At 49.3% G+C, this 23,247-nt stretch overlaps 2 protein-coding genes and 1 long non-coding RNA gene across 5 annotated transcripts; all 3 read left to right on the forward strand.

Annotated features, from left to right (window-relative positions):
* LOC149920087 (uncharacterized) lies at positions 1 to 11,439 on the forward strand. Of its 3 annotated transcripts, none has more exons than XM_090128941.1 (7): positions 1 to 3,148; positions 3,273 to 3,491; positions 9,190 to 9,252; positions 9,709 to 9,780; positions 9,916 to 9,987; positions 10,452 to 10,599; positions 10,776 to 11,439. In XM_090128941.1, the coding sequence occupies exons 1-7, from the start codon at positions 2,953 to 2,955 to the stop codon at positions 11,104 to 11,106; spliced, it is 1,101 nt and encodes a 366-aa protein (XP_089985067.1). In that variant the 5' UTR covers positions 1 to 2,952; the 3' UTR covers positions 11,107 to 11,439. The 3 variants fall into 3 exon arrangements, with proteins under 3 accessions (XP_089985067.1, XP_089985061.1, XP_089985070.1); XM_090128935.1 differs by lacking the exons at positions 9,190 to 9,252; positions 9,709 to 9,780; positions 9,916 to 9,987; positions 10,452 to 10,599; positions 10,776 to 11,439 and adding exons at positions 3,699 to 3,761; positions 4,224 to 4,295; positions 4,431 to 4,502; positions 4,967 to 5,114; positions 5,291 to 6,254; XM_090128944.1 differs by lacking the exons at positions 9,190 to 9,252; positions 9,709 to 9,780; positions 9,916 to 9,987; positions 10,452 to 10,599; positions 10,776 to 11,439 and adding exons at positions 3,699 to 3,761; positions 4,224 to 4,295; positions 4,431 to 4,502; positions 4,967 to 5,114; positions 5,291 to 6,254 and having other exon boundaries at positions 3,435 to 3,491.
* A 4,127-nt stretch (positions 11,440 to 15,566) lies between these two features.
* LOC149920088 (uncharacterized) lies at positions 15,567 to 18,064 on the forward strand. Its single transcript, XR_016460973.1, has 3 exons — positions 15,567 to 17,446; positions 17,733 to 17,795; positions 18,002 to 18,064. It is a non-coding gene; the product is annotated as an uncharacterized LOC149920088 (long non-coding RNA).
* Positions 18,065 to 19,666: 1,602 nt separating this feature from the next.
* Positions 19,667 to 22,767, forward strand: LOC149920089 (uncharacterized). The gene is made up of 5 exons (XM_090128958.1): positions 19,667 to 20,244; positions 20,708 to 20,779; positions 20,915 to 20,986; positions 21,458 to 21,605; positions 21,782 to 22,767. The coding sequence occupies exons 1-5, from the start codon at positions 20,142 to 20,144 to the stop codon at positions 22,110 to 22,112; spliced, it is 726 nt and encodes a 241-aa protein (XP_089985084.1). The 5' UTR covers positions 19,667 to 20,141; the 3' UTR covers positions 22,113 to 22,767.
* Positions 22,768 to 23,247: the final 480 nt, after the last annotated feature.

Genomic DNA, 23,247 nt, shown 5'->3' on the forward strand with positions numbered 1-23,247 from the left:
TGTTTAATCTGGAGAAGAGGAGGCTCAGAGGAGGCCTCGCTGCACTCTACAACTTCCTGAAGGGAGGCTGTGATGAGGAGGGCCTCTTCTCCCAGGCAACAAACAGGACCCGAGGAAATGGCCAAAGTTGTACCAGAGGAGGTTTAGATTGGACATAAGGAAGAACTTTTTCTCTCAGAGAGTAGTCAGGCACTGGAATGGCTGCCCAGGGAGGTGGTGGAGTCGCCGTCCCTGGCAGCGTTCAAGAGGCATCTGGATGAGGAGCTGCGAGATCTGGTTTAGTGGCTTGTGGTAGCAAGGGTAATGGGAGGACGGTTGGACTAGATGATCTTGTAGGTACTTTCCAACCTTGTGATTCTATGATTGATCTCACAGACAGGGATGGAAACAAGTCCCAGTTCTGGGCAGCCAGCAGACTGCCTCTCAGCCTGTCCCACCCTCCCAGGTGCCCTTATAGAACAGGTATGAGGCTCTAGCTGGAGGGACAGAGGGATGTGGATGTGGGTGAAGGTCCATCCACGCAGAAGAGGTTGCCTGTGGCAAGTCAGGCTGCTCCCTGTATTGCTACGGCATCAATTAGGAAAAGAGTTGTCATCACTGGGGACTCCCTGGGGAGCCTCATACGACGTTTTATGTCAGACATCATCATGTCACACTGCCCCACCACTGCCATCTGTCGCTTGATTACAGCGTGCAATGAATACTGGTTAGAAGGTTCAGCTTCTACTGCCATGCCCCCACCATCCACCTGTGATATTTTGGGGCAATATATAAAATAGGGGGCATTATTTCTGGAGCAGCCCTCATAAGACATATAATATAGGTAACGTATATAGATAATAAAGCCCATTTTATTTTTTTAACATCTTTATTAAAGCATTAAAAAAAAAAAGTGCCAGTCGTTGGTGGGCCCTGTGTGTGTGAGAGTGAGGTTGCTGACAGCTACTGGAGTCAGGCCTGTGGTGCAGGCCTGCAGGCCGTTGCCAGATGCTGAATGGATTGTGGTCTTCCCATCCCAGCCACTGGGACAGGAATGGTGTGTGTTCCCACATCGGCTGTAGATGGTGCTGTGGTGAGCGAGGCCAGCTTAGGGCTCCACATCGATGTTGCAGCAAAGCTGCAGGTCATAGCCCTCGTGCCTGGTGTTGCGTCTCAGCTGTCTGTGTTTATGTGAGTCCCTTTGAAGGCAGCCCTTGGCCGAGGCAGCCTGTCAGCATCATGTCAGCATCCTTTCTCTGGGTGTGGATGTCTCTGAGATACCTACTCAGCACTGCTACAAGCTGAGCCTGCAAAAGGGAAAGCACCAGCCATGTCTCCCAGCCTGGGCAGAGAGCCCAGGTCTCTGGGCATCAGGCTGAGCATAAGCAAGTCAGGTGGAAGGTGCTCTGGGCCAGAGCAGCTGGAGGAGGTGGCCGTGCCTTTACCTCACATAAAATTATCGTCAAACTTCTGCCTACAAACTTCAGTTTTTTTCAGGTGAACAGGGCAGCCAAAAACAGACCACGCCCTTGCCCACATGGGACTGTGTGTCTGAAGGCTCCTAGGCTGCAGGGAAACTGGCCCTGGGCCACTGCTCTGGCCCTCCCAGGGCTGTCCCATCATATCTGGGAGACTGCTCAAAGTCTAACACAAGCAAGCAGGCAACCTCAGCATTTATTTTGGTGTCATACATATGATGCAGGCCAAACCAGCACCGAACCACATGGTATTTCAGTACTACATTATTAGATGTAGATTATGCCAGTGGCAGCAAATAGCATCCCGAAGCAGCAAAGTATCTGCAGCTGGTGCTGACAACCCCATTCCAGACTCAACTAATTTGGATCAAAACCAGGCTACAATTTAGAGACAACTCTTAACACACTTTGCCCAAATTTTCCAATGGAGTGAGAAGTGCAATATTTGGACCCATAAAGTAAGTTTCTCATGGACTTAAAGTCCCCATGTCAAAGCCCAGGATCATTGCGGACTGACAGCAGCACCAGTATTTTCTTGTCAGGACACTCTGTTCTCTTTTCCATTAGATCTGGGCACGAGACACTCAAATCCTGCTGATGGCTTGGCAGTTTGCTCAGTATGAATTGCAGCTTAGCAAAGTGAAAGACAACAGAGACATGGATTTTATGGTGGAGACTGGAATTCGCCACAGTACAAAACACTACAATATAAATAAAAATGCAGCCTTGACTTAGAAAGCCATAACACATAAACCAGCACATATTAATATAGTAGTCACACCTAGGCTGCATTTTAAATACAGAAGCAACACCTAGGCTGCATTTTAAATCATAACTCATAACCCATATTAAAAGAAACAACAACAAACAAACAAACAAAAAACCCAACAACAACAACAACAACAAAATCACCCAAAGATCCAAGACTGAGACCAGACCTGAAAATGTTTCATTTGCAATTCTTCGCTGTCCTCTAAAGGCTGTTTCAGGAATTTCAGCCTTGGATTTTGAGCAGCAAATCCTTGTATTTGCTCTATGCCCAGAACAGTCTAAAGCACAGCACAGCACATCAAAAGAAAGTAGAAGGTTTATGCCAGACTCCACTCGGAACTCTGCAGATAGCTAAAAGACTTCAGTCTAACCAGACACAGTGAGTCAGTGTTATGAGGTTTGTTATGCTGTGTAGGAAACATAGCTGTATCTACCAAGGGATGGGATCAATGGGATTTCTGTTGTTTTCCTGACACAGTTCAGTTGGTGGTGAAGCTTGAGATTCCTACAATGCTAACAACTCAGTTTGAAGGCAGTACTGAACATCCAAACCAACTTTTCAGGAATAACTAAAACAACTGACTTTTTTTGTGATTTACTCCTTAATAAGGTGCTCAAGAAGTTCTGTATAACTCAGGAAGGTTAGGCACGTTTTTCTTGCATCATCAGAGGTGCTTTGTGAGGTCATAATGGGCCCCGTGAAGACATTCAGGAACCCCGTGTTATGTCATACCAGGAGGTACCACTTGTGCCTCAGGCCTGCAAGGAGGGTGCTTGTTACTGGTGGACAAGAGGTAGCATGGGGCAACTACGGGAGACAAGTGCACCCAGCTGTTGCTTTTTCCTCTTCCTTCTTCTCTTCCTGGTGGCTCTATGTCATGGACAACAACAGTATGTCCCGTGGGGAGCACTGAGTCCAGGTAGGTTGGGTACTGAGGGGTGCACTGGGGAAGCAAACCCCCGAGGCTTCCTGGAAAGCAGCCTTGGATGGTGGGTCCTCCAAGGAAACAACCAGGCTCTTACATCAGCTCTGTTCCGTGTGAGGTGATGGCTCTCCAGCTTCAGCACACGTCCCACCTTGGAGCACACAGGGACGTCCCAGAGGGGAGAGCTCCTCCGATTCCAGCTCCGGGCGCTGTAGATCGCTTATGAAGAAGCACATGGCAACAGGTCTTGACAGCTTTTCTGCTTTGTTCTCCATTGCAGATGAACGTGTTGGTGACATGTACGGAGCATATCCCATGGAAGCTGACATGGAACGTGGTAAGAATCCCAGGGGCATGGTTTTCCTTGGAGATGTGTCTGATTCCCATGCATGACTCACCCAAGCCTCTGTTTGGGACCTGGCAGAATCTAGACCTACATGTGGCTCTCACAACACTACGTGATCCCCTGCCAGGCCCTGCAGTCCCTTTACTGAGAATCATGGCATAATGCGGAAAGGAAACCCTTTCTCTTGTTACTTTTTAGATCTGCCTGTGCACCAGGTATCTGGGCTGAACCATTTTCATCAGCCTCAAGGCTACCCCAAGGGTGAGTGGTCCATATTGGTTCATTTCACACTGTCAGCATGTACTTTCAGCCTTGTCTTCCTGTGGAACGTGTCTTACACTCTTCTTTGCTAATGCTGGGGTGTGGAGAAGGGCAGAGTAGCCATCAGGAGAGCACAGAGAGATGTGCCCTGGGATTCTTTGTCCTGCACAGCTGTGTTTGCCAGCAGCCCCAGCCTTGTGTCTCTTGAAGTGCTGATGGCAGACAGCAGCATTTGGGGCAGAGTTTAGAGCTGCTCGGGGATCCTTTTCCCAGCCAAGCTGAACGTGGTTTGTTTGGTGCGAATACGGTGCCCCTTTTGGCACCTGGTACCCATTTGCCACATACTTGCGAGTGGAAGAGGGAGACAAGTGTCTGCGAGTGAGAGTGTTTGCTGCCATTCACGGCTGAACAGATTAATTGCAGTGTATGTCAGGAGCTGTTATCTTCTGCCTTTGTTTGCAGAGGTGGCCTCGGGTGCTGGCTCTGCAGCTTCTCAGTGGGTTCCTGACTTGGAGCCTTGGAGGAATCACATGGGTAAGTGATGTGTCTGGGTTTCCTCAGAGAGATGCCAGGTGCATCTAGAAGGCCAGCCTGACCCATCTGCAGCTGCTGATTATGAAGATTACACCATCTGTAATGGAAATGTTCCTCCTCTGTGTTTACTTATAGCTGTTGAACCCAAGATTCCTGTTCCACGTTCTCAGATGGATCTTGGTTTTGAGCCTGAAGAGTATCCCAGAGGTACGTTGTCTTTGTCTGATAACCTTCTTGAGAGGAAGATACTATCAACTGCTGGGGAGAGCTTCTGTGCAATGCGTGTTTACTGCCATGCAAAGCTGAAGAGGTGCATTCAAACATATAACAGGAGCTGTTCTGTCCGCACTGGCAGAGCTGGCCACAGAGGATGGTTGTGAGCTTACCTTGCAGAATCCTGCTTTGGGTCCTTGGAGGTACAGCATGTGCAATGCACGCCTATTCATTCCCTGAGACACAGCTGGAGGTAGTGATTTCTCAGCCTCTCCCTTGCACGTGGGCTCTTGCTCAGGAAGACTGTAAGAGATCACCCTCATCCTCTGTTAGTAAGACGCGAGAATCAGGGACAGTAATGGAGTGAATACTATAGTCACTCACACTTCTCCAAGACACTGTGATACCATCAGTAGTGCAGAACTCCTGAGTGTGTTGCACTGTCTCGTGTTCTGCAGGTGCTGGTGGTGTGAGAACAGCAGAGGGAGTGGATCAGAAACGGGGAGAAGATCACTCTGCAGTTGCAGTGCTTGCCGTCCTGTTCTCTCTGGTTGTTCTGGCAGCTTTGGGTTACCTGGCAAAACAGCTGCTGAAGAAGAGACAAGAGTGAGTTGTTTCTCCAGTAGTCTTTGCTAGCTGGCTGCTCTGTGGCAGGAAGCACTTGCAGTGAGAGCTGCGGACAGCCCTCTGCTGGGATTTGTGTTGAGAAATTTCTTTGACCTTTGTCTCTTAAGCCATACAAATGTTGAGTCTCCTCTAAAACCCTTTTCTTTTTATTGCAGAGGTGCAGTGCTAGGTGCAGCTTGCATTTGCAAAAGAAAGGAAGACCCATCTCCAGTAAAAAAACGACAGACCTCTGCCAGAATTACCATAGAAATTGAAAAGGATTCCGGGAAGTCAAACCCAAATCTGAACGGTCTTCCCAATTCCAAGGTCCCAGAAACACCTTCCTTATTCTGTCAGTCCCCGGAGCAATCCTCTCAGACTGACTCAGACTGGCAGTCAGAAGACTCTGATGATGAAAGCGAAAGGCCATCAGAGTCAGAAGAAGAGAGGAAATGTATATGCACACGTGGAAGACCAGTGAAACGGGGTGAACCATATAACCCCTAGTGGTCCAAGAATGCGGAGATCAGCTTGCTTTCTTCCAATAATGGGAGTGTCCACTGGCACATAATAAAATGCTTTATATGACTTCTTGGTGGAATGTTAGATGAAGCTGCCATTGACATGAGAGGCAAAGACCATGCTCAGCTAGAAGAATAGCCCAAATCAGGAATTACCACAGACACTGAAGACCTTTCATGCAAGTCAAGCCCACATCTGAATGCTCTTCCCAATGCCATGTTCTCAGCACTCTCTGCCCTGTTTTTCCCATCCTCACAACGGTCCTCTCTGTCTGACTTTCATAAGCAGAAAAAAATTGGTGAGCTCTTCTGCTCAGGTGCAAGCAAAGACACACCACGTGTGGGAAAAGAGATAAATATGTGCTTCTGTGGAAGTACAGAGAAGTGGGCTGCACGAGATACCCACTAGCAGACCAGAACCAACCCCACAGCAGCATGACAAATGGCAGGAGACACTGTCCTCTTTCATCACCACCAAATGTGCAGAGGAGGTCCACAGACAGTGTTTCCCAGATGCATTGCCTAAATGAACATGTCTAAGCCAAAGAGAAGGTCGCCTAGGAGCTGACAGAAGTTACTGATCTAGCTTTGGCCTGCTTGGTGTATGTTCCCACTCAGTCCTTGATTTTCCATGCAGGAACTTCCTGGCCATCCCTGAATTTAGTCTACAGACACACAAGTTTTGTGCATCAGTTCCAACTGATGAACTTGAGAAGCTTCAGAAGACCTCAGGGTCTTCTGGAGGTGAGGTCCAGGTGCACTGAGGAATGCCCAGCAACCCTCTGAGAAACTTGAGGATGCCTGTTGCTTTTAGGCAGGGATTAAGTTAGAGTTCAGAAGGCTGTATCCAAAGAAATTCCAAGACTGCCACTGTGCTCTAGAGGCTCCTAAGAAGTGAGACAAGCCAGCCATTGACTTAGGGTGATGGGAGCCTCTATTGCAGGTGCCCTTTGCTGTGGGAGAGTCAGGTAGCCCTTTAGCCATTGTTTGGGAGAGACCTTGATAAGCTGTGTCCATAGCCCAGCTCCAGCCTGGTTTATCAGCTAGGGAGGTTTGTCACCCTCTGGAGGCCTACCAAGGTCTACAGCAAGGAAGCACTGTAGTGCCACGAGCTCAACATAGATGCAAGACTACCGTGGTCAGAGAGCCTACCAGGGAAGGAGCCTCACTAGACCTGCTGTTCATAAACTGCAAAGGCCTGGTGGGAGATATGTTGGTTGGCAGCTGTATTGAACAGAAGTGATCACAAGACGGTAGAGTTCTTGATTCGTGGTGAAGTCGGGGCGGGGGGGCAGAGGGGGGGGAGGGGAGGGGAAGGGGGGGTGGGCAGCAAAACTGCTTCATTGGTCATTCAGAGGGTGGACATGTAAGTTGAGGATCCTGCTAGTGAAGGGCTATGAGACTGAAGAGACATATTTCTTTCTGGCTCAGACTCTGTGACAGTACTATACAGAACTGTAACACTGTGAATTCTGCGTCTGTTTCTGAACTGTCTCAGCCTGGCAACAGCTCCTAGCCCAATTGGAGGGCACCATCATATGGCATGAAAAGCATTGCCAACTCCACAGCTGGCAGTGCTCGCCCCGACACATCCTCGACCACCCCAAAAGGAGGAGGAGGACAGACCCTCAGGACATCATCACAGGGTCCACAGTGGTGACTTCCCTTTTTTTCCCCTCTCTCTCCTTTTCTTTTTCCCCTCTTGCTCTCCTGTCTTTTAATAAATTAAAGCACAGGCAGGAAATTAACCCAGTATGCAACTGGGTAGCATAGAAGAGGAAGAGCCTTTCCCCCTGTCTTTCCCAGCACCAAACTAGCACAGGCTCAGGAGAGACTCAGTAGAACTGAGCCCCCAAGACAGATGAGATCTCTAAATAAAGAGAAATAGAACTATGATGAGAAGAAGGGGGAAATCCACCGACAGTTACAATCAGAGAGATCCTGTACTCAGCCCAGGAGCTGGCTAAACTGCAGGAGAAGTACAGCAGGAATGCTAAGGAGACAGACAGAACTTGTGTGGAGAGTTGCCCTAATGGGAGGGGACTGCATGCTTTTAATTGAAGAGGAGACAGAAGGTTTTTGGGGCCTGGTGTTTTCCTAACTACTGGGAACTACCAAACCCCGTGGTCCCTGGCTCAGAAGGCAGCTCACTAGGCAGGAGGTCTCGACCCTATGGAAAGAGGTGACTGGGTTACAATTCTGCAGGGGCTTCACCAACTGACTTGGAGTATTCAGAAAGCAGCCCGCTTACAATTAATGCATGAAAGAGCCTTTGTATCAAGCCAGAAATTTCCAGGGACAATACTGGTTGACCCAGAGCGAGGTTGGATATCAGTTGAAACTTCTTTACAGAAAGGGTTGTTAAGCACTGGAATAGGCTCCCCAGGAGGTGGTTGAGTAACTATCCCTGGGTGTGTTTAAAAAGTGCTTGGATGTGGTGCCCAGGGACATGACTTAGCAGAGGGTTGTTAGAGTTAGGGTAGTATGGTTAAGTTGAGGTTGGACTTGATGACTTTCCAACCTGAACATCTCTATGATTCTATGACTCTATGAATGGCCAAACCGATAAGGATTTACAAATGCTTGTTCACAACTGGGTGGGCAAAGCGGGCAACACTCATCCTTTGTCTGCCTCCTCGGAGCAGATCCTACAAATCACAACTTTGTCGGTGCTAGCTCCCACTGTAGCCACACTGAAAGAGTTAGTTAGGTTAGACCTAGGTACTGGAGTGCAAAACCCTTCTGCGAGCACAAGACTCGATGGACTCACGTGTACCTCAGCAAGTTTGCAGATGACACCAACCTGAGAGGTGCAGTTGATGCATTAGAATGAAAGGGGAGACATCCAGAAGGACTTGGACAGGCTGCAGAAGTGGGCCCATGAGAACATAATGAGGTTCAACAAGGCCAAGTGCATTGCCTTGTGCATGGGTCAGGGCAATCCCAGGTGTTTATACAGACTGGGGGAAGATCTCCTTGAGAGCTGCCATGCAGAGAAAGACTTGGGGGTCCTGGTAGACAAGAAGCTGGACACGAGCCAGCAGTGTGTGCTTGCAGCCTGAAAGGCCAACTGTGTTCTGGGCTGCATTAAAAAAGGGGTGGCCAGCAGAGAGAGGCATGTGATTGTCCCCCTCTACTCGGCTCTTGTGAGGCCCCAGCTGGAGTACTGCATCCAGGCCTGGAGCCCCCAGTACAAGAAAGACACAGAACTCTTGGAAAGAGGCCAGAGGAGGGCCACTAAGATGCATAGAAAGCCATACAAATTTTGAATCTTGTCTAAAACCCCATTCTTTTTGTTGCAGAGATGCAATGCTATGTGAGGTTTGACACACTGGAAGAGTTAGCCCAGAGAGATTGTGGATGCCCCATTCCTGGAGGCATGCAAGGCCAGGCTGGATGTGGCTCTGGGCAGCCTGGTCTGGTGGTTGGCGACCCTGCCCATAGCAAGGGGGTTGAAACAAGATGATCATTGTGGTCCTTTTCAACTCAGGCCATTCGATGATTCTATGATTCTATGAATACGGAAAGGAAATCTTTCTTCTGTTTCTTTACAGATCTGCCTGTACGCCGCGTATCTGGGCCACCCCATTTTCATCAGCTTCGAGGCTACCCCAGGGGTGAGTGGTCCGTCTTGGTTCATTTCACAGTGTCAGCATGTACTTTCAGCCTTGTCTTCCTGTGGAACATGTATTACACTCTTCTTTGCTAATGCTGGGGTGTGGAGAAGGGCAGAGTAGCCATCAGGAGAGCAGAGATGTGCCCTGGGATTCTTTGCCCTGCACAGCTGTGTTTGCCAGCAGCCCCAGCCTTGTATCTCTTTGCTGATGGCAAAGACAGCAGCATTTGGGGCAGAGTTTAGAGCTGCTCGGGGATCCTTTCCCCAGCCAAGCTGAACGTGGTTTGTTTGGTGCGAATACGGTGCCCCTTTTGGCACCTGGTACCCATTTGCCACATACTTGCGAGTGGAAGAGGGAGACAAGTGTCTGCGAGTGAGAGTGTTTGCTGCCATTCACGGCTGAACAGATTAATTGCAGTGTATGTCAGGAGCTGTTATCTTCTGCCTTTGTTTGCAGAGGTGGCCTCGGGTGCTGGCTCTGCAGCTTCTCAGTGGGTTCCTGACTTGGAGCCTTGGAGGAATCACATGGGTAAGTGATGTGTCTGGGTTTCCTCAGAGAGATGCCAGGTGCATCTAGAAGGCCAGCCTGACCCATCTGCAGCTGCTGATTATGAAGATTACACCATCTGTAATGGAAATGTTCCTCCTCTGTGTTTACTTATAGCTGTTGAACCCAAGATTCCTGTACCACGTTCTCGGATGGATCTTGGTTTTGAGCCTGAAGAGTATCCCAGAGGTACGTTGTCTTTGTCTGATAACCTTCTTGAGAGGAAGATACTATCGACTGTTGGGAAGAGCTTCTGTGCAATGCGTGTTTACTGCCATGCAAAGCTGAAGAGGTGCATTCAAACATATAACAGGAGCTGTTCTGTCCGCACTGGCAGAGCTGGCCACAGAGGATGGTTGTGAGCTTACCTTGCAGAATCCTGCTTTGGGTCCTTGGAGGTACAGCATGTGCAATGCACGCCTATTCATTCCCTGAGACACAGCTGGAGATAGTGATTTCTCAGCCTCTCCCTTGCACGTGGGCTCTTGCTCAGGAAGACTGTAAGAGATCACCCTCATCCTCTGTTAGTGAGAGGCGAGAATCAGGGACAGTAATGGAGTGAATACTATAGTCACTCACACTTCTCCAAGACACTGTGATACCATCAGTAGTGCAGAACTCCTGAGTGTGTTGCACTGTCTCGTGTTCTGCAGGTGCTGGTGGTGTGAGAACAGCAGAGGGAGTGGATCAGAAACGGGGAGAAGATCACTCTGCAGTTGCAGTGCTTGCCGTCCTGTTCTCTCTGGTTGTTCTGGCAGCTTTGGGTTACCTGGCAAAACAGCTGCTGAAGAAGAGACAAGAGTGAGTTGTTTCTCCAGTAGTCTTTGCTAGCTGGCTGCTCTGTGGCGGGAAGCACTTGCAGTGAGAGCTGTGGACAGCCCTCTGCTGGGATTTGTGTTGAGAAATTTCTTTGACCTTTGTCTCTTAAGCCATACAAATGTTGAGTCTTGTCTAAAAACCCTTTCTTTTTGTTGCAGAGGTTCAATGCTATGTGAGGTTTGCTTTTGCATAAGAAAGGAAGACCCATCTCCAGTAAAAAAACGACAGACCTTTGCTAGAATTACCATAGAAATTGAAAAGGATTCCGGGAAGTCAAACCCAAATCTGAACGGTCTTCCCAATTCCAATGTCCCAGAAACACCTTCCTTATTCTATCAGCCCCCGCAGCAATCCTCTCAGACTGACTTCCCCAGGCAGTCAGAAAACGCTGATGATAGAAGCAAAAGGCCACCAGAGTCAGGAGAAGAGAGGAAAAATATATGCACGTGTGGAAGACCAGTGAAACTGGGTGAACCACGGAACCCCTAAAGGACCAAGAATGCAGAGATCAGCACCGCTGGGGAGCTGTGTGCCACGGAAGAGAACACACCGTGTCCGTGAGAGAAATACATCAGACAGACGGGGAAGGAAGGGTCTCCTAATTGTGCTGCAGGCTCGGCAATGCAGAGCAATAAGGAATGTCCTTACATCACTACGTCACTCTGTCTCTTCCTCCCAGAAACGACGTGGGAAGGACTGGAGCGTTTGGGGAACTCTAATTCTCCCTTAGCAGCTTTCCCAGTTCCATCAGTTCATTGCATGATGTCCATACTTATGAACGAGCATTCACTGCTGATTCCACATTGTGACACCACGCCCAAGTTGTACTTGTCACTGAGCTAGAAATAGCTTTCTATTCTGTTGCTGGTGCAGATCTAGAGCACGAGACAGTTGTCACACCTTCTGGACAGTTTCACATTTGAAAGCATTTCTTTGGAGCTGTTTGCTTTCAAACAGAAAGGCCCAGGACTGTTTCTTGGCTGAAGACTGGCTGGTGCACCACTACTGAACTCCCTGACACCAAGACAGTGCTGGATCAAGCAGTGACTAACTGCCTTGCTTTGCTGTTGCTAGGAAAGTTTCTGCTCCAAGAAGCCTGCTTGATCACCTTTATTTCAAAAAGAGAGAGAGGAGAGTCTTCAGCTTTCTTTATTCCAACAAAGGGACTGGGGTATATCCCTGTGGGGTTTCTCAAAGTACTGGGGGAGACAGCCCCTCTTTTATCTCTGTATCCCGATGCTGGTGAGCCATTCCCCCTTGCCCCGTTGGCTGATACTTGGGGTTCACATTCTTCCCAATTTGCCTATCAGCCATTCCCCAGCTAGGTCCACCCCTGTTTGCTTTGTTGGCACAAACTTCGTCATCTGGACTCAGAGTTTGTTGTTTTGCCCAACTAGAACTGTCTTTGTGTCCTGTGAACTCTAGCACACTTTGTTCTGCCCAGCAAACAAGATTTACGTAGGTGCTCAAGTAGCATCTCCATCCAGATCTGAAGGCTCTTCCTTATGCCGTATTCTCCGCACTCACTATTGCATTCTCTCAGTCCTCGCAGCAGTCCTTTCAGTCTGACTTTCACAGGCAGAAAAAAATTGGTGAGCTCTTCTGCTCAGGTGCAAGCAAAAAGGCAGGAGGTGCAGGAACAGAGAAATGTGTGCTGCTGTGAAAGTGCAGCAAAGTGGGGTGCACCAGATACCCGCTAGCAGACCAAGAATAAGAAGATCAGCAGCGCTGGGGAGCTGTGTGGCTGTGAAGAGAACATGTGGTCTCAATGTGTATCAGCAGAGGCCAGAACCAACCCCACGGCAGCATGGCAAATGGCAAAACACACTGTCCTCACTCACCACCATCACAGGGAGAGGCTGCAGATAACGTTTCTCATGTTTCACTGCCTAACTAAAAGTGTCTAAGCCAAAGAGAAGGTTGCCCAAGAGCTGACAGAAGTTAGTGATCTAGCTTTGGCCTGCACTGAGTATTTTGCTGCTCAGTCTCACTCTTGATTTTGCATGCCAAACCCTCCTGGCCAGCCTGGGCCATCTCTGAAAGAAGCCCACGCATAGCATTTTGCTCAGCAGTCCCAACTGCTGAATCCGAGAAACTTCAGAAAACCTCCGGGGCTTCTGAAGTCAAAGTCCAGGAGCATTGGGGAATGCCCAGCAACTCTCTCAAGAAACTTGAGGACGCCTACAACAGTTCAGCAAGGATTGAGTTAAAGGAGGTCAACGGAGTGCATCCAAGGAAGTTCCAGAGGCTGTTGCTGTGCTCTGTGGGCTCATAGGTAATGAGATTAGCAAACTGTTGACCTACCAACCCCCCTGCTATGTGCAGGGCGCCAACCGCTAGACCAGGCTGCTCAGAGCCACATCCAGCCTGACTTTGAATGCTTCCAGGGATGGGGCATCCACGACCTCCTTGGGCAACCTGTTCCAGTGCGTCACCATCCTCTAAGTGAAAAACTTCCTCCTAAATTTCCCCTGTCTTAGTTTAAAACCATTCCCCCTTGTCCTGTCACTATCCACCCTCGTAAGCAGTCATTTGCCCTCCTGCTTCTATGCTCCCTTCAAGTACCACAGGGACACAACGAGATCTCTTCGGAGCCTCCAAGCTAAACAAGCTCAGTTCCCTCAACCTTTCCTCACAGGAGAGGAGCTCCAGCCCTCTGATCATCTTAGTGGCCCTCTTCTGGACCCGCTCCGAGAGCTCCACATCCTTCCTGTGCTGGGGGCCCCAGGCCTGGATGCAGTACTCCAGATGGGGCCTCAAAAGAGCTGAGTAGAGGCGGACAACCACCTCTCTCTCCCTGCTGGCCACTCCTTTTTTAATGCAGCCCAGTACCGACAGTACTGCAACACAGTAGGCCTTCTGGGCTGCAAGAGCACATTGCTGGCTCATACCCAGCTTCTCATCCACCAGGAGCACTGGTATAGAGGCACTTCAGCTTAACTACTGGACTTGTTGCCTTCTCAGAGGAGCCCTCCCCAGTACCTCCAGGACAAGTCTGGGATTTTCCCCCACTCCCTCCAAGGTGACAGCATTCCCGTGCGCTTCTCTGTCACCCAGTACACCTCCTTCCCCCATCATATCTAGTTTTAAGCCCTGCTAACCAGCCCAGTTAGCTTGCTCCTGAGAATATCTGTGGGCCTTCTAGTCAGTCTGCTCCCATCCACCATCAGCATTCTGCCTTTCTCAAGGCTGCATCCCAAACCATAGTACCCAAAGCCCTGTGTGCGACACCGTTCGCAAAGCCATTCATTCGTTGTGTCCACCCTCCTCCTTTTGTGTCACCATTTGAGAGAACAGAGGAGAACACACCTTGTGTTCCTGATCCCTTCAGCAGTCTTCCCAGAGCCCTAAAGTCCCTTTTGATCACCTATTTTCTTCTTTTACCTGCCTCTTCACTTTCAGCGTGGAAAGCCAGTAATGGATAATAATCAGAGGGCTTGGCCGGCCAAATAACGTTCCTAGCAACATTTCTCACCCGGGCTTCAGGCAGGCAACACACCTCCCTGTGGGACGGATCCAAGCGGCATATCGGGCCCTCGGTTCCCCTCAGAAGCGAGGCCTCTGGAATGTCAGCTCTTCTTTTTTTCCTGACTGACGCTCTGGCAATACGGGGAGCAGACTGACTAGTTTTGGGCAACCTCTCCCTGAAATCCACATCCCTGCGTGCCTCCAGCTCCAGAGCTTCATACCTGTTATGTAAGGGCACCTGGAGGGTGGGACAGGCTGCAAGGTGATCTGCTTGCTGCTCCAAACAAGGACTTGTTTCAATCCCTCGCTGTCTCTGAGGACACCCCCTCCCATCTGACTGTGAGAGGGCAGATGATTCCCCAGCGCTTGAGGAGCATTTCCCCTCTGCCCTTCCTGTAGGGATGGCAGAGTGTGACTCCATCAGTCAATCTCCCTCTTACAATCCAGATGCTCCTCAGCCTTTCTACTTCTTCCTTTACCTCCAAACCAGGCTGAGCCGATCATCCACCTGCTCACACTGCACACGGGTAGTATCCCTGCTGCCCCCCTGAAGCAGTGACAGGGCCAGGCATTCTCCACAGCCTGAGACCTGAACTGCAGCATGGACATACATGCTCTCGGTCTGAGTCTCCACTTCTCATGGCGAGGCTGGTACTGTTCAGATACTTCTTTCATACCATCTCTCTTTTGCCCGGAAGAAACAGAGGAACTCCCCTGCTGTGTGTGTGAGGTGACTACGTTAGATCATCAGCGCTGTCCCATCAGCAGGTCAAGAATCACAGAATGGCTCTCCAGCCTTTTGGCTCGTCTTGTGGCTTCGTGATTTCTTACTGTCAGTAGTGCACATCAGAACGTCACGCGGGCCAGTGGGAGTTCACGAGTTAACGTTCTGATTCCGTCTACTGTCGCGGCCTCTTTGAGCGTCCTGAGGGGAGGGGAGGGGAGAGGAGGGAGGGGGCGGGAAGAGGCGGGAAGAGGCAGTGGGGTGGAGCTGCGGACAGGACCCGGAGCGCCGGTGTCTCTCCGTCTGGCCCGGCTCAGCCGCCTCAGCTCGCCGCGGAGAAAGCACGCGCCTTCCCTCGCACTGCCGTGGTTTGGCGCTCATTTTTTGATCCTCTCGTCTCTCTCGTTTTGCTTGCTTTAGTTAGACGCAGTAAATTACCCTTCGTCCTCAGATCGCTGCCGCTGTGTTTTCTCTCTGTTGAAACTCTCGGCTAGCTCTGTGCCCTTCCCCCTCTCCCGGAGCGCACGTGGCCCGGGGCCGGCCGGCTCGCGGCAAACCGTTGGTACCTTTTTTTTCTCCCCTCTCCTCTTGCCGGGGCCTGTGCCCCCTGTCACGGACTTACATCTAAGGACAGCTTGCCTGGGCCGCACTGAGCAAATGGGAATTGTCTAGAGGCGCATATATAACAAGCTAGTGGGATGTTTGACCTTGTTTTTGTGAAACTGAAGTACCAGTCTGATTTGGCGGCAGCGGTTGCCATTCCTAGTGAGTTCTCCAGGTGTTTGTCAGAGATGTTTGATGAAATGCTACTCTTCATGAGGGACGTGGCCGGATTTTTCTTGAAGTTGAATTCTTTGCCATAAGTTGGGCTTGGCATAATTAATTTTCATTTCAATTGCTGCTATTTTCTGAAACATAGCATGGATGAACGCACATCTTCAACTCATTTAATTAAACTTGACTTGGTGGTCCAGTCCACCAAAAATGCTAAGCCCTTCGGCTAATTTTAATATTCATAATCTGGCACAAATTTTCATTTTGATTTCATAAAGGACTTGATTTTAGTTGGAAATCATGTGGTCTTGTTAGCATTTTACCCCGACTTAGCCACCTTCCTTCAGAACAATACATGCTTACATCATACTTTTAAGGAACTCGTAGAACTGGCAATAATTTACTCCCTTGGACCTTAAGAAATTCTTAGCTTTGATGATTATTTGCACGACACTATTCATTTTTGAAGCTTTTGCACGTAAATTTTCTTGATGTCCACTGCAGTGATATTTCATCAAATGCGAGTTCCTGGTGGCAACGGCATCATCATCTGTTAATTTTCTAAGTCCCCCTTTTTCACAATACCAGAATGTTATCACTAGCTGTACCAGGTATGTTGACAAAGGTTAAAGAAAATGGCTTTCATGTCTTTTCTACTGTTTCATAAACACCAGGAGATTCATTGCGTCTTTTAACGACACCAAAAAAGCCGTTTCTTCAGTGACAGTATGTTCATTGTCGATACATCAATGAAGATGGCGATTTGAGCCGTATCTGGAGTAACACGACTCTCATCTCTCACCAAAGCATAAAATTTGAAATTAGCAGTTTTACTCCCCAACCTTCTTTTGATAGATTTTCCTATTTACTCAGTTCGCCTGGCTGCAGTCTGGTGAGGCAAGCTGATTTTAGAGAAATCAGTTCTTTTAATCAGGATTCGCTGTATCTGTCATGCTTTCTGCATACTGCTTAATAAACTCACCATCAGTGAGCTGCTTTGATTTTTTTGCAATCCGATTTCCTGTCACGTAACTAGCTTTTACAACAGAGGCTGAGTTTTAAGTTTTCCCAAAATATTGTATTGAGCTGACACTTTTTTCAGTTCTGCTATTTTGTCTTTATGAAGCATTCCTTGATACGTGTCAAATTCGGCAGCATGTTTCCGAAGTATTGTGTCCAACTCTAGGCTCGCCAGTACAAAAAAGACGTGGATCTCCTGGAAGAAGTTCAGCAGAGGGCCGCAAAGATGGTTAAAGGACCTGGAGCAGCTCTTATGAGGAAAGGCTGAGTGACCTGGGTCTGTTCAGCCTTGAGAAAAGAAAACTGAGAGGGGATCTGATCAATTTCTGTAAATAGCTAAGGTATGGGAGGCAAAGGGAAGAGGTCAGACTCTTTTCAGTGGTGCGTAGCAACAGGAAAGGGGGAATGGCCTCAAACGCAAGCATAGGAAGTTCTGCACAGATGTGCATAAGAACTTCTGCAGGGTAAGGGTGACAGAGCACAGGAACAGGCTGCCCAGGGGGATTGTGGTCTCCTCCTCTGGAGACGTTGAAGACAACAAGAAGTTCTGTAGAACTCAGGAAGGTTAGGCACATTTTTCTTGCATCATCAGAGGTGCTTTGTGAGGTCATAATGGGCCCCGTGAAGACATTCAGGAACCCCGTGTTATGTCATACCAGGAGGTACCACTTGTGCCTCAGGCCTGCAAGGAGGGTGCTTGCTGCTTGTGGACAAGAGGTAGCATGGGGCAACTACGGGAGACAGGTTCTCCCAGCTGTTGCTTTTTGCTCTTCCTTCTTCTCTTCCTGGTGGCTCCGTGTCATGGGCAACGACAGTATGTCCCGTGGGGAGCAGTGAGTCCAGGTAGGTTGGGTACTGAGGGGTGTACTGGGGAAGCAAACCCCTGAGGCTTCCTGGAAAGCAGCCTTGGATGGTGGGTCCTCCGGGGAAACAACCAGGCTCTTACATCAGCTCTGTTCCCTGTGAGGTGATGGCTCTCCAGCTTCAGCACACGTCCCACCTTGGAGCACACAGGGACGCCCCAGAGGGGAGAGCTCCTCCGATTCCAGCTCCGGGCGCTGTAGATCCCTTATGAAGAAGCACATGGCAACAGGTCTTGACAGCTTTTCTGCTTTGTTCTCCATTGCAGATGAACGTGTTGGCGACATGGACAGAGCTGTCCCATATCCCATGGAAGCTGATATGGAACGTGGTAAGAATCCCAGGGGCATGGTTTTCCTTGGAGATGTGTCTGATTCCCGTGCATGACTCACCCAGGCCTCTGCTTGGGACCTGGCAGAATCTAGACCTACATGTGGCTCTCACAACACTATGTGATCCCCTGCCAGGCCCTGCAGTCCCTTTACTGAGAATCATGGCATAATGCGGAAAGGAAATCTTTCTTCTGTTTCTTTACAGATCTGCCTGTACGCCGCGTATCTGGGCTGCGCCGTTTTCATCAGCTTCAAGGCTACCCCAGGGGTGAGTGGTCCGTCTTTGTTCGTTTCACAGTGTCAGCATGTACTTTCAGCTTTGTCTTCCTGTGGAACATGTCTTATTTGCTAATGCTGGGGTGTGGAGCAGAGCAGAATAGCCTCTGTATCCAGCCTATCCCAGGAAAGGTGTTCTGGAATGTTACGAGGGCTTTGTTTTTCCTTGGAGATGCATTTGATCCCTGGCCATGGCTGGCATAGGCCTCTGCTCTGGATCTGGCAGAATCTGGACCGACATGTGGCTCTCAGAACACTATGTCCCTGGGCACACAGCCTATTGTCCTGTTAGGAGAGATGGGGAACAGAACAGGCCTGGTATAATCCATGGTGAGATGATTTTGGACCTGTTCTGAAAGCTAGGCGGTCACGAGTCCATGGGGCCAGATGGATTGCACCCTAGGTTGCTGAGGGAGTTGGCGGATGTGGTTGCCACTCTCCATCATTCTTCGGCAGCCCTGGCTATCCGGGAACGTCCCGGTGGACTGGAGACTGGCAAATGTGAGGCCCATCTTCAAAATGGGCTGGAAAGATGATCCTGGTAGCTACAGACCGGTTAGTCTCACATAAGTGCCAGGGAACGTCACGGAATGGATAATCTTGGGAGCCATCATGGATCAAGTAAAGGTCAACCAGAGGATCAGGCCCAGTCAGCACGGGTTTATGAATGGTAGGTCCTGTCTGACAAAGCTGGTTTCATTTTATGACAAGGTGACCCACTTAGTGGATGAAGGTAAGGCTGTTGATTTGGTCTACCTGGACTTCAGTAAGGCCTTTGACACCGTCCCCCACAACATCCTTGTGGAGAAGCTGGCTGCCCATGGTTTGGATGGGTGTACGCTCCAGTGGGTGAAACAGTGGCTGGAATGGCCGGGCCCAAAGAGTTGTGGTCAATGGAATTAAATCCAGTTGGCGGCTGGTCACGAATGGTATCCCCCAGGGCTTGGTACTAGGCCCACTCCTATTCAACGTCAGGTGACACCAAGTTGGGAGGGAGTGTTGATCTGCCTGAGGGTAGAAAGGCACTACAGAGGGACATGGATCATTAGATCGATAGGCCAAGGCAAACTATGAGTTTCAGTAGGACCAAGTGTCAGGTCCTGCATTTTGATCACAATCCCAGACGACCCTACAGGCTTGGGGAGGAGTGGCTGGAAAGCTGCCTGACGGAAAGGGACCTTGGTGTACTGATGGACAGTCGGCTGAATATGAGGCAGCAGTGTGCCCAGGTGGCCAAGAAACCCAGCAGCATTCTGGCTTGTATCAGGAATGGTGTAGTGAGCAGGACTAGGGAAGTAATCCTTATTAAGTGTGCCTTAAGAGGAGTGACTAAAGGAAATTGGACTGTTTAGTCTGGGGAAGAGGAGGCTGAGGGGAGACCTTATTGCTCTCTTCAAGTACCTGCAAGGTGCTCACAGTGAGAACGGGGTTGGTCTCTTCTCGCCGGTGGCAGGTGACAGGACGAGGGGAAATGGCGTCAAGTTGTGCCAGGGGAGGATTCGGTTGGATATCGGGAAAAACGTCTTTACAGAAAGGTGGTGGAGTCACCATCCCTGGATGTGTTTAAAATCCATTTTGATGTGGTGCTCAGGGACATGATTTAGCGGTGGTTTGTTAGAGTTAGGGTAGTATGGTTAGGTTGTGGTTGGACTTGGTGATCTTTACCATCATTTCCAACGGAGCAATTCTATGATTGTATGATTTTGCGATTCAATGATCCCCTGCCAGGCTCTGCAGTCCCCTCCCTGGGAAGCCTGGCACAATATTTTGTTTCTTTTCACAGGGGTGGATAGTGATAAGACGAGGGGGAATGGTTTTAAACGGAGAAAGGGGAGGTTTACGTTAGATATTACGAGGAAATTTTTCACTTAGATGGTGGTGACACACTGGAACAGGTAGCCCGGAGAGATTGTGGATGCCCCATTCCTGGAGGCATGCAAGGCCAGGCTGGATGTGGCTTTGGGTAGCCTGGTCTGGTGGTTGGCGACCCTGCCCATAGCACGGGGGTTGAAACAAGATGATCATTGTGGTCCTTTTCAACTCAGGCCGTTCGATGATTCTATGATTCTATGAATACGGAAAGGAAATCTTTCTTCTGTTTCTTTACAGATCTGCCTGTACGCCGCGTATCTGGGCTGCCCTGTTTTCATCAGCTTCGAGGCTACCCCAGGGGTGAGTGGTCCGTCTTGGTTCATTTCACAGTGTCAGCATGTACTTTCAGCCTTGTCTTCCTGTGGAACATGTATTACACTGTTCTTTGCTAATGCTGGGGTGTGGAGCAGGGCAGAGTAGACATCGGGAGAGCCCAGAGATGTGCCCTGGGATTCTTTGCCCTGCCCAGCTGTGTTTGCCAGCAGCCCCAGCCTTGTGTCTCTTGAAGTGCTGATGGCAAAGACAGCAGCATTTGGGGCAGAGTTTAGAGCTGCTCGGGGATCCTTTCCCCCAGCCAAGCTGAACGTGGTTTGTTTGGTGCGAATATGGTGCCCCTTTTGGCACCTGGTACCCATTTGCCACATACTTGCGAGTGGAAGAGGGAGACAAGTGTCTGCGAGTGAGAATGTTTGCTGCCATTCACGGCTGAACAGATTAATTGCAATGTATGTCAGGAGCTGTTATCTTCTGCCTTTGTTTGCAGAGGTGGCCTCGGGTGCTGGCTCTGCAGCTTCTCAGTGGGTTCCTGACTTGGAGCCTTGGAGGAATCACATGGGTAAGTGGTGTGTCTGGGTTTCCTCAGAGAGATGCCAGGTGCATCTAGAAGGCCAGCCTGACCCATCTGCAGCTGTTGATTATGAAGATTACACCACCTGTAATGGAAATGTTCCTCCTCTGTGTTTACTTATAGCTGTTGAACCCAAGATTCCTGTTCCACGTTCTCAGATGGATCTTGGTTTTGAGCCTGAAGAGTATCCCAGAGGTACGCTGTCTTTGTCTGATAACCTTCTTGAGAGAGAGATACTATCAACTGTTGGGGAGAGCTTCTGTGCAATGCGTGTTTCCTGCCATGCAAAGCTGAAGAGGTGCATTCAAACATATAACAGGAGCTGTTCTGTCCGCAGTGGCAGAGCTGGCCACAGAGGATGGTTGTCAGCTTACCTTGCAGAATCCTGCTTTGGGTCCTTGGAGGTACAACATGTGCAATGCACGCCTATTCATTCCCTGAGACACAGCTGGAGGTGGTGATTTCTCAGCCTCTCCCTCAGCAAGAGCACGTGGGCTCTTGCTCAGGAGGACTGTAAGAGATCACCCTCATCCTCTGTTAGTAAGACGCGAGAATCAGGGACAGTAATGGAGTGAATACTATAGTCACTCGCACTTCTCCAAGACACTGTGATACCATCAGTAGTGCAGAACTCCTGAGTGTGTTGCACTGTCTCGTGTTCTGCAGGTGCTGGTGGTGTGAGAACAGCAGAGGGAGTGGATCAGAAACGGGGAGAAGATCACTCTGCAGTTGCAGTGCTTGCCGTCCTGTTCTCTCTGGTTGTTCTGGCAGCTTTGGGTTACCTGGCAAAACAGCTGCTGAAGAAGAGACAAGAGTGAGTTGTTTCTCCAGTAGCCTTTGCTAGCTGGCTGCTCTGTGGCGGGAAGCACTTGCAGTGAGAGCTGTGGACAGCCCTCTGCTGGGATTTGTGTTGAGAAATTTCTTTCACCTTTGTCTCTTAAGCCATACAAATTTTGAGTCTTGTCTAAAACCCCTTTCTTTTTGTTGCAGAGGTGCAATGCTATGTGAGGTTTGCTTTTGCATAAGAAAGGAAGACCCATCTCCAGTAAAAAAACGACACACCTTTGCGAGAATTACCATAGAAATTGAAAAGGACTCCGGGAAGTCAAACCCAAATCTGAACGGTCTTCCCAATTCCAAGGTCCCAGAAACACCTTCCTTATTCTATCAGCCCCCGCAGCAATCCTCTCAGACTGACTCAGACTGGGAGTCAGAAGACTCTGATGATACAAGTGAAAGGCCACCAGAGTCAGGAGAAGAGAGGAAAAGTATATGCACGTGTGGAAGACCAGTGAAACTGGGTGAACCACAGAACCCCTAGGGGACCAAGAATGCAGAGATCAGCACTGCTGGGGAGCTGTGTGCCACGGAAGAGAACACACCGTGTCCGTGAGAGAAATACATCAGACAGATGGGGAAGGAAGGGTCTCCTAATCGTGCTGCAGGCTTGGCAATGCAGAGCAATAAGGAATGTCCTTACAACACTACGTCACTCTGTCTCTTCCTCCCAGAAAACACTGGGAGGGAAGGACTGGAGCGTTTGGGGAACTCTAATTCTCCCTTAGCAGCTTTCCCAATTCCATCAGTTCATTGCAAGATGTCCATACTTATGAACGAGCATTCACTGCTGATTCCATATTGTGACACCACGCCCAAGTTGTACAACACACACATATATATATCTACACAATCAATAAACTATAACTAACATCATATACGGATATGTGTACATATGCGCCCAGATGCCTAAAACTACTGACTTGTCTCCCAGCATCAGGTCTCCTTCAGGTACACACTGAATGTCCCTGTTTCTGTTTTTGCATTTCCCACCAAATGAACTCAGGGCTGTGAACAAAATCAGTCCCACGGGTGGGCTTGCTTTTGCCCAAGGCCAGGATAACCCAAACCATTTTCCCTTGTAAATTCTTCTTATGTGCCACAGGGAGTCTATTCCCTCCTATGGTACATGAGAGGCTGGACTGGGCAGGGCCACCTCGATTGGCAGATCCCAGTGTGTTGACTAAGCAGGTGACATTAGCAGGCTATATCCCAATTTATCCCAGTGCTTGAATGTTCTGCCAACTACTGCTTTCAGCGTAGTTTTTAACACATATTTTAAAATATAATTTGACTCTTCCAGAAGCTGGTGGATCGTAGAGGATATGATATATCCACTCAGTGCCATGCTCTTTGGTCCAGGAGTTTATGAGGGTATTTTAAAAACGAGTTTTCCTTTATCTGACTCGCTTCTTTTTGGGGTGCCAGGTCACCATAACATTTGCTATTCAAGGACAGCGTTTTGGGTGGAGGTATGGGGTACAGGACATCGGTGTTTCCAGACATCAGATGTTTGCTTCCACCACTGTAAGCATACAGCGCTTTCCATGGCAGATTTGTGGCAGTGTGAATAGAATCCACCTCCAGGCCTCCCCGTATTTATATTTCATCCATTGTCC

Source organism: Phasianus colchicus, chromosome 1 (assembly GCF_987193195.1).
Source record: "Phasianus colchicus chromosome 1, bPhaCol1.hap1.1, whole genome shotgun sequence".
Taxonomy (NCBI): domain Eukaryota; kingdom Metazoa; phylum Chordata; class Aves; order Galliformes; family Phasianidae; genus Phasianus; species Phasianus colchicus.

Bases quoted from the DNA above. Each gene is read 5' to 3' on its own strand.
- LOC149920087 (XM_090128941.1), top strand. From the start codon at position 2,953: ATGTCATACCAGGAGGTACCACTTGTGCCTCAGGCCTGCAAGGAGGGT. The intron at 3,492-9,189 runs GTAAGAATCCCA...GTTTCTTTACAG, and splicing joins GGAAGCTGACATGGAACGTG to ATCTGCCTGTACGCCGCGTA. The intron at 9,781-9,915 runs GTAAGTGATGTG...GTTTACTTATAG, and splicing joins GCCTTGGAGGAATCACATGG to CTGTTGAACCCAAGATTCCT.
- LOC149920089 (XM_090128958.1), top strand. From the start codon at position 20,142: ATGAATACGGAAAGGAAATCTTTCTTCTGTTTCTTTACAGATCTGCCT. The intron at 20,245-20,707 runs GTGAGTGGTCCG...CTTTGTTTGCAG, and splicing joins GCTTCGAGGCTACCCCAGGG to AGGTGGCCTCGGGTGCTGGC. The intron at 21,606-21,781 runs GTGAGTTGTTTC...TTTTTGTTGCAG, and splicing joins CTGCTGAAGAAGAGACAAGA to AGGTGCAATGCTATGTGAGG.